Source organism: Ptychodera flava, chromosome 20 (assembly GCF_041260155.1).
Source record: "Ptychodera flava strain L36383 chromosome 20, AS_Pfla_20210202, whole genome shotgun sequence".
NCBI classification, from domain to species: domain Eukaryota; kingdom Metazoa; phylum Hemichordata; class Enteropneusta; family Ptychoderidae; genus Ptychodera; species Ptychodera flava.
In genome coordinates this window covers 15,203,369-15,221,068 of record NC_091947.1, presented here as the reverse complement: position 1 = coordinate 15,221,068, position 17,700 = coordinate 15,203,369, and the positions used below count along the sequence as shown (strand labels likewise).

General features: G+C 38.1%; 1 protein-coding gene across 1 annotated transcript in view; it reads right to left on the bottom strand.

Moving 5' to 3' along the window:
• LOC139120136 (uncharacterized) overlaps positions 1–17,700 on the bottom strand; it is a 68,360-nt gene that overhangs the window by 8,113 nt on the left and 42,547 nt on the right. Inside the window, exon 4 of the mRNA XM_070684287.1 lies at positions 683–938. Coding sequence (XP_070540388.1) covers positions 683–883 — 201 coding nt within the window. The 5' untranslated portion in view covers positions 884–938. The remainder of the gene's footprint in view (positions 1–682; positions 939–17,700) is intronic.

The window sequence follows — 17,700 nt, the reverse complement described above, 5'->3', positions numbered from 1 at the left end:
GGGCGATGCGGAAACGATACAGAAATGATACCAAAAACGATGAGGCTAAAAAAGTGAAGCTTTGAGCGATACTTTATCTGTATGCTCTGGTATGGATGCAGATTTCATGTAAGGAGAGATGTCGGTGATGAGAGATCTGCTAATCAGTACAGAAAGTACATGTAAACATCCATGCAAAATTTGGCATAAAGTTGGCCATTACTGAAACTCCTAGATACTCTGTACCAGTATTACATACAGAGTGTGCAGGAGTTTTAGTAATGGCTGAGTTTATGCCAAATTTTGTATCAGGTTGCAGTTTTAGATTGAAACAGAGTGCAGGAAAAAGGTAATACAATTATTCTTTTAAACTTCTGGTACTAGACCTTGGTCAAGTGATAACTTTTACTTATTAGACATGGGGATTTTCACTCTACCGTGACCATGGGCCAGCAGAAATTTATCCCCTGTAGTATAAAGTTCTATAATATACATGTAGGCTTACAAAATTTGTGTTCAACATTGCATGGACACTGCTTTGTCAAGTGGTACATTTAAAGCAAAATCAGTACTTAATCAGGTTCAAGACAGATTATCCAGTCTGCAATCTTCTTCTGAGAATGAGAATAAATGATGCAGTTTACGCATTGTCAGACCTGCAATTCATAATAACCATCTCACAAGCTATGAAATTTTGACTTACATCCGACATATCTACTTCTGTTGGGTCTTGCATCATCATTGATATTGCTTCTTTGATAATCACTTCAAATTTTGCCAAGTCTCCCTTGATAACTACAACATCACCTACAACATCATATCCAACATTAGTCTCATTGAGTAGTATATTAAATGCTCCTGTATTTCCTTTGGAATTTGTAATGATCTGTCCGAACTTCTTCATACACACTTGTCATTCTATCAACAACAGCTTCAGGCTGCAAAACAACAGCTTCAGTCTGCAAACAACAGAAGTGTATGATGGTCAGTGAGATACTTTCACTTGTTATTTGAGTATTCTTTTTGCTGAATAATTTGGAGATCAAACATATACACAGTAGGAGATTTGGATTAAATCTAAATTTTACTATAACCCAAATGGGATTCGAACCCCCACACACTCACGGCAACATCGCCTAGCTGATAGGCCTCACACAAAACCAGTCGGCCACTGCTTCCAACCCAAAAGAGTGGTCACAGTAACCGACTTAGATGTTGCAATTCTGTGCGCGACCGAGCAACACGGTGTGCGTGGAGCAGACAACACACAGACACAGTACACACACACAGTACACACATATAGTAATCGGAAAAGCACAAAGCTTTTTACTGAGCTATCAGACAGACTCGGGGACAGTAAATATCCACCAGCAATACTGTCCACTCAGGTTAAAGAAATCTAAATTTTACTATAACCCAAATGGGATTCGAACCCCCACACACTCACGGCAACATCGCCTAGCTGATAGGCCTCACACAAAACCAGTCGGCCACTGCTTCCAACCCAAAAGAGTTGGTCACAGTAACTGACTTAGATGTTGCAATTCTGTGCGCGACCGAGCAACACGGTGTGCGTGGAGCAGACGACACACAGACACAGTACACACACACATAGTACACACATATAGTAATCGGAAAAGCACAAAGCTTTTTTGACTGAGCTATCAGACAGACTCGGGGACGAGACAGTAAATATCCACCAGCAATACTGTCCACTCAGGTTAAAGAAATCTAAATTTTACTATAACCCAAACGGGATTCGAACCCCCACACACTCACGGCAACATTGCCTAGCTGATAGGCCTCACACAAAACCAGTCGGCCACTGCTTCCAACCCAAAAGAGTTGGTCACAGTAACCGACTTAGATGTTGCAATTCTGTGCGCGACTGATACAAATTAAGTATTTCCTGACTGTATGAAATTATCTCACTAAGGTCATCACAGGGACCCGTATACCAAATATTAAAGCTGTCTGACCAGTGGTTTTGCAAAAAGAGTGACCTAACAGTCGACAGAGCTCTGCTATGTTATGTACCGGTATATACCTCCCCGGTAGAGAATAACTTTTGTGATACATGTGTTGATGAGGAAGGTGGATATCTTTGATAGCTCATTTCAGGATGGCCTCACCAAAATGGCAAATAGGATAAAAAATAGGTAAAACAGGAATGGTGAACTTATATAATAATGCAGAACGGGAGAAAAATTTAGCAGCACAGTACCATAAGTGAACAATGGCTATAATCTTAACCAAATTACTTAAACTGGATTGTTGGCATTGATTACACATGTACCTACATGTATTGTCAATCAAATAGAAAATAAATTTGGGCCATTGATTAAAAAACATTTGCTTGTTACACTCACCACACCATCATGTGAAATCAACCATGCATCTTAACATGTCATCTATGAGACTAAATAAGTTTACACCATACGCAAAAACCAAATTCACTTTTGAATTACGTAATGAATAGAGCAAATGATATGGAAATGTTGTGAGACAGTCATAAGTATTGGTGTGTGTGTAAGAGACAAATGTTAAAATTGGACAGCATCATCCTGACCACAGTTTCTCTGACCATAGAGTCTAGCTCCATGCTCTGACTGGTTTGTTTCCTTCTGATTTTCTGATAGTGATACAGTGGTAGGTACAAAATATTTATAATATGCTGCTATTCACGATAGTTATTTAACATAGCTTGCATTCGTTCACAGTAGAACTCAGTTTTACATGTGAGATAAATTTCTCGTAAACTGTAAATTCTGGCTTCGGGCAGCTCAAACGTTGCAATACGAAAATGTTTTGATTATAATATGGGGTGACTTGCACATGTACATATATGTGCACTCTGCAGTTGATGTAATAAGAGTCAACTACATTCAAGCATAGTGATGTTGACAATTACATGCATGCAAGTGCACGATTTCAAGTAGCCACGAGGAAATTCTGATGGTATTTTCGTGGAAATATATGTAACAACAGTGTAACAAGCAACATTACTTATCGCATGGAGCTAGAAACAGACCGTGATCGTGCTAAATGCAATCTCGATCATGTACGATCATGCCATGTCGGATTATGCCATGAGTCTTAAATGCACAACTGTACTGCTTAAAGGCAGGGGGAGCCTATAAATACCCCCTATCTCCCTGAGCATTCATAATCCAACATGAGTGGCACATGGTAGCAGCGTCAACGAATGCTCCGAAAATCTGGATCCTTCAAGAACCATGGTGTAAATAAAGCACTGTCCCAACATATTACGTTTTGTGAATACTTGTGGAATCACCTTGTCGGAGAAATTCTCTCATTTTTTCTATTTTAAGTTGCTTTTTGATGCCAAAACTGCTTCGATGCTGTGTTGAAGCGTACAAAGAACAATTGATGAAAGCGTTCAAACAGCTGCCAATCACGAGGGGACGCGCAAAGGTGCAAACGATCAAACATTTGTTGTGTACATCGGATCGATTACGATGTCAACAATGAATGAACGATTCTTACTATCTACTGAGCAAAATACTCGACCAACGGTTACATGGACAAAACCGGCGACATGCGGACCCATTTGGACCGAGCACGAAAAACTACTTTTCTAACTACTTTCAGCCGAAATCAACTCGATTCCGATCTGTGCCTATATACACAAACATCTAAACCGCTCACAGAAGGCGAAAAATTGCTCTCGTGACGTCCAAAACCGTTGTTTGCTGGCGATGCACGGTCAAAGGCCAATGCAGTGGCCGGCCATTGGATACGTTCATGCAACGATTATACAGGTGCCCATGAGCTGCATTATTTCCTGTCGGGTCGGGGCGATGAAACTAAATCGCGATCCATTCATCTCTGTTGGAGTTGTCCAAAAAGAGACACTTGCCATAGACTATAGCATCAAATGTTGACCGTTCAGACTGAAACATGATGAAAGGTCTGAAGATCGCCGTGATGTCGTTCTTCTCTGTACGTTTTTCTGAGCTTTGTTTTTTACTAACTTGCTCTAATATTATCTGACTTTTCTGTTCTTCCTCGATTGTCTGTAACTGACTTTTCTATCCCGATATCGATATTGCGTTCGCAATCACGTGTCTTGAAACTAACGTCATTCCCTGAAAAAGTTTTCGGACAAACTCAAGAAATTTGACAATTCCTAACGAATAGTCGGCAAAATTTACAGAAATTAGCAACAATAATTACATGTATGGTAATTTTACCGTCTTTAGCCTAAGCGGTTCGCTTGGCAGAATCAGTAGCCTATATAACGATCTGAGTTCCCATTTTTACCCTACAGTGTGAGTGTAGTATTCGAACAACTCAGATCATAATCTTACGCTGTTCCGAGTAGCCTGGGCATTTTTTATAATATACAATAAATTTAGCCTATCAAAATTACTCGTTTTTACATTGCTGGATATCGATATTTTTTCTATATTTTTTTACTTTTGATTTGAAGTCTTTTGATTCTCCATTGGCGGCAGCACATGTACGGTTACAACCGTCATGTGATCACCGGAGTGTGCTTGTAAAGTTGTCGGGAAGTTGTTCGGAAGAAAAAGCATTTTGTAGTTAGCGGCTGCAGCTCGGGATTTTTCAAGATAACAACCCATTATACATTTCTTACATCTTTGAAAGGGGGATTACGGTAATCTTTCCTGTGATGAAAATTTTGTGAACGTCTTTGCAATGTGTTTCCACGATGAGTGTAAACTGATTCTCTGTTAGTAAAAAATCGTCAGAAATGGTCCAGTAACCATGGTAAAATAGACACAGATGAAAAAAATCATTGCGAGGAAGATAGTAAGAAATTCACATTGCGATATTTGCTGTCGTATTTCTCAACAGGAATAACCATTTTTACGCATTGTGTATAGGAAGAGCAAGGTGTTCGGCAGTGAATTGCTTCTATCATAATAATCTTGATCACAGCTATTAGGCGAGAAGACAGCGGGCTCTTATAATCGTGCAAAATTATTGATATTATGTCTTTGTGTTGAAAATTTTCGATCGAAGGCAGCAGCTCAACTTCAACAGCCGTGGTATATTGGGAATCGTGTTATCACTGGACGCGCAGAACTACCATGCTATCAACATTACGTTCTATACCAATGTACGCCCTGAAAGTTATAGAGTCAGCTGTGGCATCGGCAGTTTCACATTGGTCGTAATCTTTTCTTATTCTGCCCCGTCTTTTGTACCGTCTAGACATTTCAAAGCTAGAATTTTTACAGAGTGACCTTGCACACAAATGATCATTCCACTGTTTCTGTTGGGGTTTGTTGGTTTTATGATTTGCCCCGTGGCCCCGGTAAATCATTTCATACGATACACAGTTGAATTTTTTAAAGGTAAATTAAGTATATTCCCAGTTTGTTGGGTAAAGTTGTCTAGAGAGAAAGGTTGAGTTGACGCTGATAGAGAAGACGTCGGGCCGGCACAGTTGACTGAGGTCCGGTCGGTTTGGGGTCGTTCAGTCCAGAAACCTGCAAAGTTCTGTATCATGATCGTTCGGCATTTGGGTATTTTAACTCAATTTTTTTGGACAAAGTAATTCAGTAATAATGTATGCCAGATTCCTTGTGTTGTTTTGCCACCGTCATACGCGTATACGGACGGCTTGAGATTAAAAACGGTAAAAATATTCAGTGCTCGTAAATGCGTGCAAAGTTTATTTAGTGACTGTTTACGCAGTATAGTCATCAATACGACAAGGATTTGCCACCACGTAACGACTGTAATCCTGCATCAATAGTCCATACGAAAATTTTGTGCTGAATCGAAGGAGGTAAAAATTACGGTAGGAAACGTCGGTCCATTTTCCGTCAAAGTTGTTGATCTGCAAAATCTTCAATGTGCACAAACTACATAAGTGGCTGTTATAGGTCTACACGTCCCACGTGCTTTCCACTGTTCATTACGAGCTATGTTCAAAGTGCGGAGTTATAGACATTGGTGAAGTACGGGTACATTGATTGTGTTCAAAACCTCTACCTGTTTGCTCCTCATGTTTTTTGTGTCCCTAACGTCGACTGGCTCTATGCTCTATGTTGCGTACACACATAGCTGTCAGGATTAAGATTTTCTGGGTAAATAGATACACTCAATAGTTTATTCCGCCTCTGATGCAAAGATACACACTGTTTTACATGTGCCACTCCTAGGCCCTGGGATCGATTGCCATACCTTAAGTAAGTCGATCAACATATAAGCACACACTGTCTTTAGCGATCGAAGTCAACAATGATGTCAAAATCAACACACAACTGACGAAATTACCCAAAGTATAAGCAACAGAAAATGCAAAAGTTATCGTTGTGTCAAGAGGACGGCATATCTTTAACTCCACAATGACGCCAACTAGTTATATGCACATGCGTGTGACCTTGCTCTGGACCCAGCTCCATACTACATGTACTACGGGCCGGTGGATTGCCTTCCTCGGTAGAAATTACAGGTTTGCCGGCAACGAAATCAATTTTTGCCTGTACTGGTTGAGTACCCCAGAGGCCTACGGAGGCCATAATTCTTCAGTCAATCGAATGAGCCTTTTGCGCCAAAAAATACGCGACAGCGAAAAAAGTGCAATCACTGTCAACTTCGTATCCAGAGACATCATCAAATACACGCTAAAAAGTTAAATCATAAAAAATCGCAGAAGACTGAGAAACAAATGGCGCCGTTTGTATCCGCAGTCCTTGCAAACCAATATAAGGCTAACTTGTTATATGCGCATGCCCATACTAAGTGTAGCCAAACCTACAACGGGCCAGTGGTTGCCTTCCACAGTAAGACTGATACATCTGCAGCCAATAACAGATTTGCCGGTACCAGTTGATTATTGCCTACGGAGACCATCATTGTTCAGTCAATCAAAGGCACCTTTCGAACCAAAAAATACACGACGTCGGCAAAAGTACCATCACTGTGTTGGTAAAGGAGGCAAGTCCGGTAGTCTACGGTTAAGTCTTTATCAAAAATACCGTCACATGACGCTGTACCTTCTCTAATGTGTGGCCAGGTCAGGTAATTGGTTGTTGGCATGGAGTTGTTGGTAAATAGTTGATGATGTAGGGGCATGAGGTGGGATATGGACCAAAGAACCCAAAAGATGATTAAATACATCAATCAAAAAAATTCTAAGCTACAGTATAAACTGCCTAAAGATAGTTCAATGTGGAAAAAAGTTAAACAATTCAGAAATAAGAATTAACAGTCCAAAATAGTAATGACGCACTTCCTTACTGACCTGAGTGCATGTGAAATACACAACCTGGCATCTGTAAATTAAATGTATACCAAGTGATCATTTCAGTTACTTTTAACTGTTTTTAATGGATTTTCCAAAGAGTCCTGTGGAAATGATGAAAAACGCTTATCTGGTCTTGTGTTTGTATAAACCTCATGGCTGATAATTGTCATAGTATTGAAAAAAAATTGAAAGTGAAGAAATTACTGTTTTTAATAGGCATATTTTCCTTGAAATACATGACCGTGTAAAGAATATATGCTGAAAGTGTTTAAGAGTAAATTTCTTTTCAAAAAATAATTTAATCTGTGACCAAAGGATTTTTATTCTTTGAGTTTACAAATTCAAACATTGCAATTTGTTCAATCATCTTGTTCAGTGCAAAATTTATAAAATGACTGAAAAATAAAAAACATAGGGCCAAAGTCCCTGAAGCTACTATAGACATGGATACAAAATTAAGTATTTCCTTACTGTATGAAATTATCTCACTAAGGTCATCCTACGGACAAGTAAACTAAATATTAAAGCTGTCTGACCAGCGGTTTTGAAAGAACAAGCAACTCAACAGTTGACAGAGCTCTGTTGAGTTATGTAGAGAATAACCTATTGTGACACATGTATTGATGAAGAAGGTGGATATCTTTGATTAACATTGTGAGTTCTGTTTAATAAGTTGAGACTGTACATACTCAGAGAAAGCACACTGAAGAGACAACAAAGGTTTGAAACTTAAGAAGTTCAAGGTCATCAAAGCATTATAAGGAATCATGTTACACTTTCATTGCACTGTTTACACAGATTGCATAATTGCTATAAATAGCACATGAGGAATCTTTATACAGCCCAGCTTTACCATAAAAACCCTATCACTTTGACCACTCTTTTAATTGACCACTCTATTTTTTTCCTCAAACAGTAATTTTATTTTATCCTTACCAAGTCAACCGTAAATGGAAATTAGAACTTTCTCTATCTCTATCTCTATCTCTATTGACTATTTTGAGCAATTTCTTTTAGATAACATACAGGGCACAATAAATGACGGTTCAGAATATGTCAAAGTTGGGATTCAGGAAAGTTGCCTTTACATGTTTTAATCCTCCAAGATGGTAAGCATTTCACTATGAACTGTCAAAAAAAGTTGAACTTTCTGATAATTCTACACTAAAATTATTTTGGCTTTGATGATTTCCTAATTAATTCAATTATTTAAAATCATATTAATTATTTTTTTCTGGGTGAATTGATAGGGTTTATACAGTACAAGAATAACATACAATGTAAGTCAAATTTTGACCAAAAATGACAAAAAAATTCCTTAAAAATACAGATTTGCATATTTCATCACAATTTGAACAAATCTAAGTTGGGTTATCCCTAGGGACCTGTATACCAAATAACAAAGCTGTCTGACCAGCGGTTATGAAGAAGAAGATTTTTTACCAAAAACACCTTTTTTGGCATTAATTTGCCTATTTTCAACAATATCAAAAAATTAAAAAAAATAGTTTCTCAAAATCATATTTTTCATCTACACAACAAATATCAAATCAGTAAGTACTGCGGTTCTCAAGATATTTGAGTGGACGGACGCCTCACAAACGGACATACATACATACAGACTGACGACGGACGCCGGACGGATACCCATCCCAATAGCTTCTATAGACTATAGTCTATAGTAGCTAAAAAATTGGCAGAATTACAGTCTTTGTGATGTAAAATTATGGGTTGACATCACGATAATTGTTAATCTGTTCAAAGTACTACTATACTATAATTTAAAAAAGAAAAGTTCATGCAGAAACGGTAACATATATTGTCCGCAATGTAGTGTTTATTTTGACTTTACATCAAAATATGCCTTTGCTGGATACCAAATATATAGGGCGAAATATTAAAATCAGCCATGTTCAGCAAAATCCACACAACAGCATTGATCCTTTTCTAATTTGATTTGCTTTGCTTATGTTATCCTTGTATGACAGTCAGTACAATATGGAACTTGAACACAACACAGTGAATAAGTATGCTGTAAATGAAATGGTGTGGCTGCATCCACATGCAGCAATAGGAGTGCCTTTGTCTCTCACCCCTAATTTCCAACCTGTCCCATCCCTGAAAAAATAGTTTGGTCTTATATTTATAATATTAATAATTTCTGTATTTGTTAAAATGTGCGCATCTCAAAAACTTTTGATCATAAACATTTTCATTGTTTTTTATAGCTGACCAGTCAGTTAACCTGTTTATTTTGAATATTTGCGCATTTTTCCTCAGTATTTGACATTTTCAGAATACCTTCATATTCAATTTGTCATTTTCTAAAAGTTGCTCCTTTGTGTGGTCAAGCTTTCCACAAGCATCAAATGTGGTACTTCATATAGGAAGGTCTGCCTCTAGAGGGCGGGCATCATGAACAGTGTTTGTTAGTTATTTCCTCCACATAAACTTCTGATTGTACTGTAAACATTGAACATGGCCGACGTCCGATTTTCCTGTCTAAAACTTTCACTCATTTTCGTTCATATGACTCTGAAACTCCAGGAAATGATTGGGAAGAAAGAGTTATCTTGAAATATTGAGGTACTCGCCGATATTTTGCAAAATTTAATGAGAAAAAATGCAAGGAAAATGCCGACAGGCTTTCACAATGACCGTTTTCAGACTCAGAGGCATATGATCATCTGCAGATTATGCAACAGGCCCATATCACGTGAGGCCATGAGGGGATATCCATGCAACTCAGTACCAAACACTAGCGCACACAGAGTGAGCAAACACAAAGTGAGTACCCCTAACGTCAGCTCAGTAGTCTGTAATAGATCGTAGTCAACTAAGAACCTTGGAGAAAGGCTTAACACTGTGGCTATGCCGCTAAGTCCCTTTTGATTTTTGTCACAGCTCAAAATCGTTCTCCTGCACCTCAACCTGAACCATGAACACCCCACATAGTTTATGATATGACCCATCACAATAGCATGACGTCAACGGATCTTGACAGACGGAAGTCTGACAGACGGAAGTAGTTGACACCAGCATACTGGTCTTCAACTCTAATACCTTCTCTGTCTATAAATAGACACGAGAAGGTAAAAAATAATGACAACATCACTGTTCGCTCCATATAGTTATCAAAACAAGTCAACAATTGTATGAAACATGGACATACCGGTACATATACATGTACAGACAGACTGACATACCGGTACACAGACTGGCACAGAGGGATATATAACAAACAGCTGAATGTAATGATAAAATAGTTAAGTATTGGCCTATACAGGCACTGAGAGTGAATATGTTACAGCAATTTGATTAGTTTCTTTTCCTTTTCTACTTCTGTGATAATCTTTAAGACAATCAATCTGCAAGGCAGTTTATGTATTGACAAATATGTTATCTTTTACAAGCACACAGTAAACTGTTCTTGATTTTTCATTTACAATATTTGACATAGACTGAAATACATAACATGCAACCAATGTTTACACTTTGCCCATACACCAGATACATGGAGAAATTTCAACATAAAATCATTACTCAGAAAACCCTATACAGGGAAAAGTAAACATTGTTTTCTTCCAGAACAGCTGGTGCATCCACATCTGGAACAACTTACAAACTTAACCAAGTACACAAGGATGATGACACAAGAGATAAAGTTAAACTGTGGTGAACTTGACTGTTCCTTTCAAATCCTTATCTAACTTGACATCTTAAAAAAATACACTGCATGGTTAACAAGTCATCGTTGATGACACAGTCCCCACTTGTTAATGGGTATTTTGATTACAGGTCATCAGAGAGGATAGAGTCCTCTCATTAGGTCTGTGATAATCATACTTTTGAATGAATTCGCTTGATACATGTCTGAGTTATGGTTCAGGACATGAAAAAATTGTAAAAAATGGTCGCACAGTGGCCATATTGGATCGCATCACAAAACAAATTGATGTGCATAGCTGTGACATTGGTCGATGTCCTTGTACCAACTTTGAATAAAATCAGTTGAAACATGCGGATATGCCTGAGAAATGGCTCTGTACATGAAAAAAATCGTAATAAAATGGCCGCCTGGCGGCCATATTGGATTGTATCACAAAACAGATTGACGTGCATATGTATGACATAGGTCAATGTCCTTGTACCAACTTTGAATAAAATCGGTTGAGATATGCCCGAGTTATGGCTCTGTACATGAAAAAATCGTAAAAAATGGTCGCACAGTGGCCATATTGGATCGTATCACAAAACAAATTGACGTGCACAGCTATGACATTTGTCAATAACCTTGTACCAACTTTGAATAAAATCAGTTGAAACGTGCCTGAGTAATGGCTCTGTACATGAAAAAAATTGTAATAAAATGGCTGCCTGGCGGCCATATTGGATCGTATCACAAAACAAATTGACGTGCATATCTATGACATAGGTCAATGTCCTTGTACCAACTTTGAATAAAATCGGTTGGAACATGCCTGAGTAATGGCTCTGTACATGAAAAAATTGTAATAAAATGGCCGCCTGGCGGCCATATTGGATCGTATCACAAAACAAATTGACGTGCATATCTATGACATTGGTCAATGTCCTTGTACCAACTTTGAATAAAATCGGTTCAACATGCCTGAGTTATGGCTCTGTACATGAAAAAATCGTAATAAAATGGCCGCCTGGCGGCCATATTGGATTGCATCACAAAACAAATTGACGTGCATCTGTATGACATATGAAGTATCCTTGTACCAAGTTTGAATGAAATCGCTTCTTGCATCTCTGAGATATCTGCGTGAACGGACGCACGGACGCACGGACGCACGCACACGCACGCACGCACGACGCACACACGCACGGACATGACCAAACCTATAAGTCCCCCCGGACGGTGTCCGTGGGGACTAAATACACTGCATGGTTAATTGTGCACAAAAATACATCGGGTTGGACCATTTGATAAGGGATGGTGTCTGGAAGATCGATGAGGTACATTATCTTTTATCCGATCCATTGTACATTCTTTTTCCCCACTCACCCACCTTTTCTTTTATCAAACCTTCTCTGGCTGAATTTTTTATTGGCATTTGTTTGGAATTTTTTCAAAATCTGCCAGGATTTTTTTACCGCATTTCAACACCAAATAAAGTTAACCATATCAAATGCTTACTAAATCACCACATTATATACTCTTAGTTCCAGTAGGTATAAAATTACCAAAAAAATCTTAAAAATACAAAATGAAAGATATCCCAGTAAAACTGACAGTTTCGCAAAGTTGCCCCAAAAATTCAAAATTCCGGATTTCAACTTAATTTCAATATATCTTATTAACAAAAACCCTAAGAACCGGTTTACTAAATATCAAAGCAATCAGACTGGTAAATTTTGAGAAACAAATTTTTTGACCAAAAATGAGAAAAATTGCCCCCCAAAATACAAAATTGCAGATTTCATCCTAATTTACAATATATCTAATTAACATAAACCTAGGAACCTGTACACTAGATATCAAAGCTACCAAATCACAAGTTTTAGGAGAAAAATTTTTTGACCAAAAAGGCAAAAATTGCCCCAAAATAAAAAAATTGCCAGTTTCAACATATCTTCAATACACTATATTGGGATTAATCTAAGATACCTGTATACCAAATATCAAAGCTATCAAATCAGTAGTTTTTGGATAAAATTTTTTTTATCAAAATTGGGAAATTGCCCCAAAATTACAAATATGACAATATCAATACAATTTGCACAAGCATGACTGAGGTCATTCTGAGGAACATGAATATGAAGTTTCATAGCAATCAGACGAGCGATTTCAGAGAACAAGATTTTTTGACTAAAGTCTGAAAAAATACCCTAAAAATACAAACATGCAAATTTCATCCCAATTTTTGCACACATACTTAGAATACCTAAAGAAATCTGCAACCAAGTTTCAACCAAATCTGACCACAGCTTACTGAGTTTTAGCCATTTGCAGGATTTTTCCTTTTTTCCCCCTCATTTGCATATTTTTGGCACTGACATGTTCATTTGAACAAATTCACATCTCCACCCTTAGGTGCACCTGTACAAAATACTAAGACAGTAGGTGCTACGGTTTAGGAGTTTTTGATGTGGACGGACATACATACATACATACATACATACATACATACATACAGACGACATTTTTCCACCTTATACGAATACCTCCCATTTGCATATATACATATGCACATTATATGGGAGCTAAAAATGGAAAAGCAGCTGGCCAGATTGTCTCTTGGGGGAATTCTTTAAATCCACTAGCAACTTTTTGTTTACTTATCTCAGTGTCCTTTTTAACAGGCTTTTTGAATCTGGTACTTTTCTAGAGGATTGGTTCAGAGCTATTATCATTCCATTACAAAGAGTGGTTCATTTAATAATCCTGAAAACTTTAGGGGAATAGACCTTATTCTTAAATGGCGGACGAGATCTCGTTTAGCCCGAGAAAGCGCGTGAGTTTTGCTTTGGGGGCAACTTTACTTCCAGGAAGCCATGCGTGCGCGTACAGTGCATATGGAAGTCATGGGTGGACACGATTCCCGTAGTGCATATGACTATTTTAAAAGAAGAGATTAGTCTTATATGTCATTTCACCGATTCATAAACTTTTTGATATTCTGAAAAACAACCCGCCCACAACCAACTCACCCAATTCCAACTCGCCCGATACCCGGGCCCGATACCAACTCGCCCGATGCCAACTCGCCCGATACTATTTTGCAATGTTTTGAGTACCTTTTATTTCTGTCAACAAATATTGCTAACATGGAGAACCTCAGGTGCTGGCTTGAAATATGTGCCAACACGGACAAGTTTTTATTGCGAATTTCACGTTTTACAAATCTCTTGAAAGAATAAATTTCGTTTGACTTCTTTACGTATAGGGATAGTTACTGCAGTTACTGGCTCACGTCTTTGGACAGCAGGACAGTCTTTCACGTCTTTTACGTCTGGCCCGGCATGAAAATAGCTGGCCTCGGGCCAAAGGGTTAGCGTACATGGAATCTACAACTACACCCCATCTCAAACAACGGGCGAGTTGGCTTCGGGCGAGTTGGTTCTGGGTGGGTTGGAAAAGGTACGTTTTGACTGTAGGCCTAATGCCTGAAAATCATACGTCAACATAAAATAAAAATATCACTATGGTGTAGATTCAGAAACGATATTTCCTGATCTTCATTGGAACAGAACACGAACTCCACGAATTCATAACACTAATTAACAAAATGCATCTACTTTCAAATTTTCATATGAAAGTTCTTCACACAAAATAACACATCTTGATCTAGTCATTTACAACAACAAAAACATACTGGACACGAGAACACACACAAAACCAACAGATACATTTAAGTTCTTACAGAGAAAATCATGTCATCCAAAATCAACCTTCAAGGGCCTGATCATGAGGACATGTTACAATGAAGAGGACTTTAACAACAAAGTCAAAACATTTAATGAAAAGTTAATACAACGAGAATATTCACAACAAGAAATATCAAACATAAATGCGGAAACAAATTACGCAACACTACCGACACATAAATGCACAAATACACAGCTTGCGAAATTCACGCCAACCCGATGGCCCGAGACCAGCTATTTTCATGCCGGACCAGTGACTCCTGAGGGATGTCCTGCTGTTCTAAAGACAATGGCCAGTAACTTTCGCTATATGGAAAGAAGTTCACCCAAACGTTTTGCTAAGCTAAATACATCATGACAAAATTATTCAAGACACGAAATTTATTTTTTAAAGAGATTTGCAAAATATGAAATTCGCAAATAAAAACTGAACAGACTGATCGGCCCTACTGCATCTAGGCGAAAGACCTTACCTCATTTTTTTTTCGCAAGAGTAGAGACGCTATTCAATATGTTCCCCATTTCTGAAGCATGTGTGAGATCTTGTTGTGGTCATAAAAGAGTCCTTGTTTAGCGTATCGACCGTGTCGAGGTAAACTGGATTTCCAGGACACAGCGACATTGTCCTGTAATATTATATCGTATACTGACAGCAACTAGACAACACACGGAATTGTTTGGTCAGATATGTGGGTTGGTGAAATTTCCAATATAGGATAACAGTTTTAGACAAGTCTAGTATCGTATAGTCGGACTACGGAAATCGGGCTCGGCCAGACCGCCGGGCTAGATCTGTAATGTAGTGAAATCCCAGATATACATCGAATATTTACCCGCAATTTGACAAGTATAGTATCGTCTAGTATCGAAGTTAGAGTCGAATTGAGGAAGTCGGGCTTGTCAAGATCTGTGAGATGGTAAAATCTCATATATATTATTGGATATTTACCCGCGATATGAAAGTCTAGAATCAACTAGTATCGATATTAGAGTTCTGAATATTTATCGGCAATTTACATAGACCAGACGTGCCGGAGACACAAGGCAAGTCATTCTAGTATCGATATTAGAGTCCCAATTGCCGATAAAGATGAAGTAAATATCTGTGATTTCACAGATCGGGTGTGTCTAGACGCAAGGCAAAGTCATTTTGGAATTGTCTAGTATAGATTATTAGAGTCCCAGTCTGAGGTAAAATATCAGTAATTTCGCGAATCTGGCGAGCCACGACACAAAGCAAGTCTTTTCTGTGTTATCTAGTATTAATATTATACCCGATATATAGATTGTTATGTATGACAGAAATATTTGGTTTCGAAACGTAGCGTCAAATGATCACACTGTCATTCGACAGCCCGATTACGGCTACATCTAGCCATGGCTTATATCTACACCAATAGCCGAACACACAAAATCAAACATGAAAACAGAGAACATAAAAATAGTGTAGGCGATGTGGGGAGCCGCTTTCCCTTTATTACATTCAAAATCTAGTTTGATTGTTAGCTTCTATGTTTTGTACGTAGCCTGCATGGAACAGTCGATAGGATCGCAGAGTTTCGTATTGCCGCATGGAGTCACCATTCTTTCATTTTCTCCATGCCAAAACCACTACGAATAGCCTACATTTAAGCTTAAGGTCTCTCGTCCAGTCATCTTGAAATTGATCGAACCGTATAGAGAGATATATATTGCGATCCTTTAGAAATGCTTTCAGCTCAGACGCCTTCCACCGTTTCAGTAATTTGTAGGTCAGAGTACTTTTAGGAAGATCGGCTGTGTTCTACTCATCACTGTCGTACGCCATGCATGACTTGTAAACCATGCCGGGAAACCATGCTAGTATTCACGAACCGGAAGTAAGTTGCCCCCCAAAACACAACTCACGCGCTTCTCGGGTTAAACGAGATCTCGTCCGCCATTTAAGAATAAGGTCTATTTCTTTGCTTAGCATTTTCAGTAAAATTTTTACTTTCATTTTAAATAGTCGTTTGACTTTCTGGTCAGAAGCACTTGGAAAAATTCACGAAGCACAGGCAGGTTTTCATGGTGGTTATTCGACTGTTGACAATATTTTTATTCTTCAGTCCATCGTCCAAAAGTATTTATCACGTAAAAGAGGCAAATTTACTGTGCTTTTGTCGATTTTTCCAAGGCATTTGATTCAGTGGAGCACAAGCGACTTTCGTATATCCTCTTACGAGGTGGAATCAAAGGCAAAATGTTTAAGATTCTATATGCAATGTACCAAAATGTGAAATCATGTGTACGGGTAAAACATTAAGATACAGGTTGCTTTGATAGCCCTATTGGCGTACGCCAAGGTTGTATGTTAAGTCCTTTTCTGTTCTCCTTTTTTATAAACGAATTTATTAGTGAAATACAAAATAGAGGTTATCGCGGCATCAAACTTTTTCCAGATTTAATAGAAATTTTTTGTTTGCTATTTGCAGACGATGTTGTAGTATTTTCAGATACGATTGTTGGCTTACAACGTCTACTTTATTGTCTAGAGTCACATTGTAAAACATGGAAATTGTCAGTGAACCTAGCTAAGACAAAATTAAAGCAGGTGGTTTTCTTTCAAAGCTGAGAAATGGTTTTTCAATGGGAAAGAGTACAGTTGTTTCTTATTATAATATTTAGGTATTATGTTTTCATGTAGATTGATATGGTCGATGGCAACTAAAACGTTAGCACAGCAATCACGTAAAGCTTTCATGGGTATTGTAAGGTTAGCAGAAAAATTGGTATGCTTCCTTATAATACATTCTTTAAACTATTCGACACTAAGATTTTACCTATTTTGACATATGGGTCAGAGGTTTGGGGTTTTGAAAGACATGGCAGTCTAGAGAGAATTCACTATGCCTGTCGTTATTTTTAGGAGTTGCTGGAAATGCACCAAATGTCGTAGTTTTAGGAGAAGTGGTAGACATCAAATCTTTTTATATACGGCAAAACGTTGCATTGAATATTGGACAAAACTTCTGAAAATGCCTTCAAGTAGATACCCAAAGAAATGCTACAACATGCTTTATACCATTGAACAATCAGTTGTTAGATCCAAACCAACA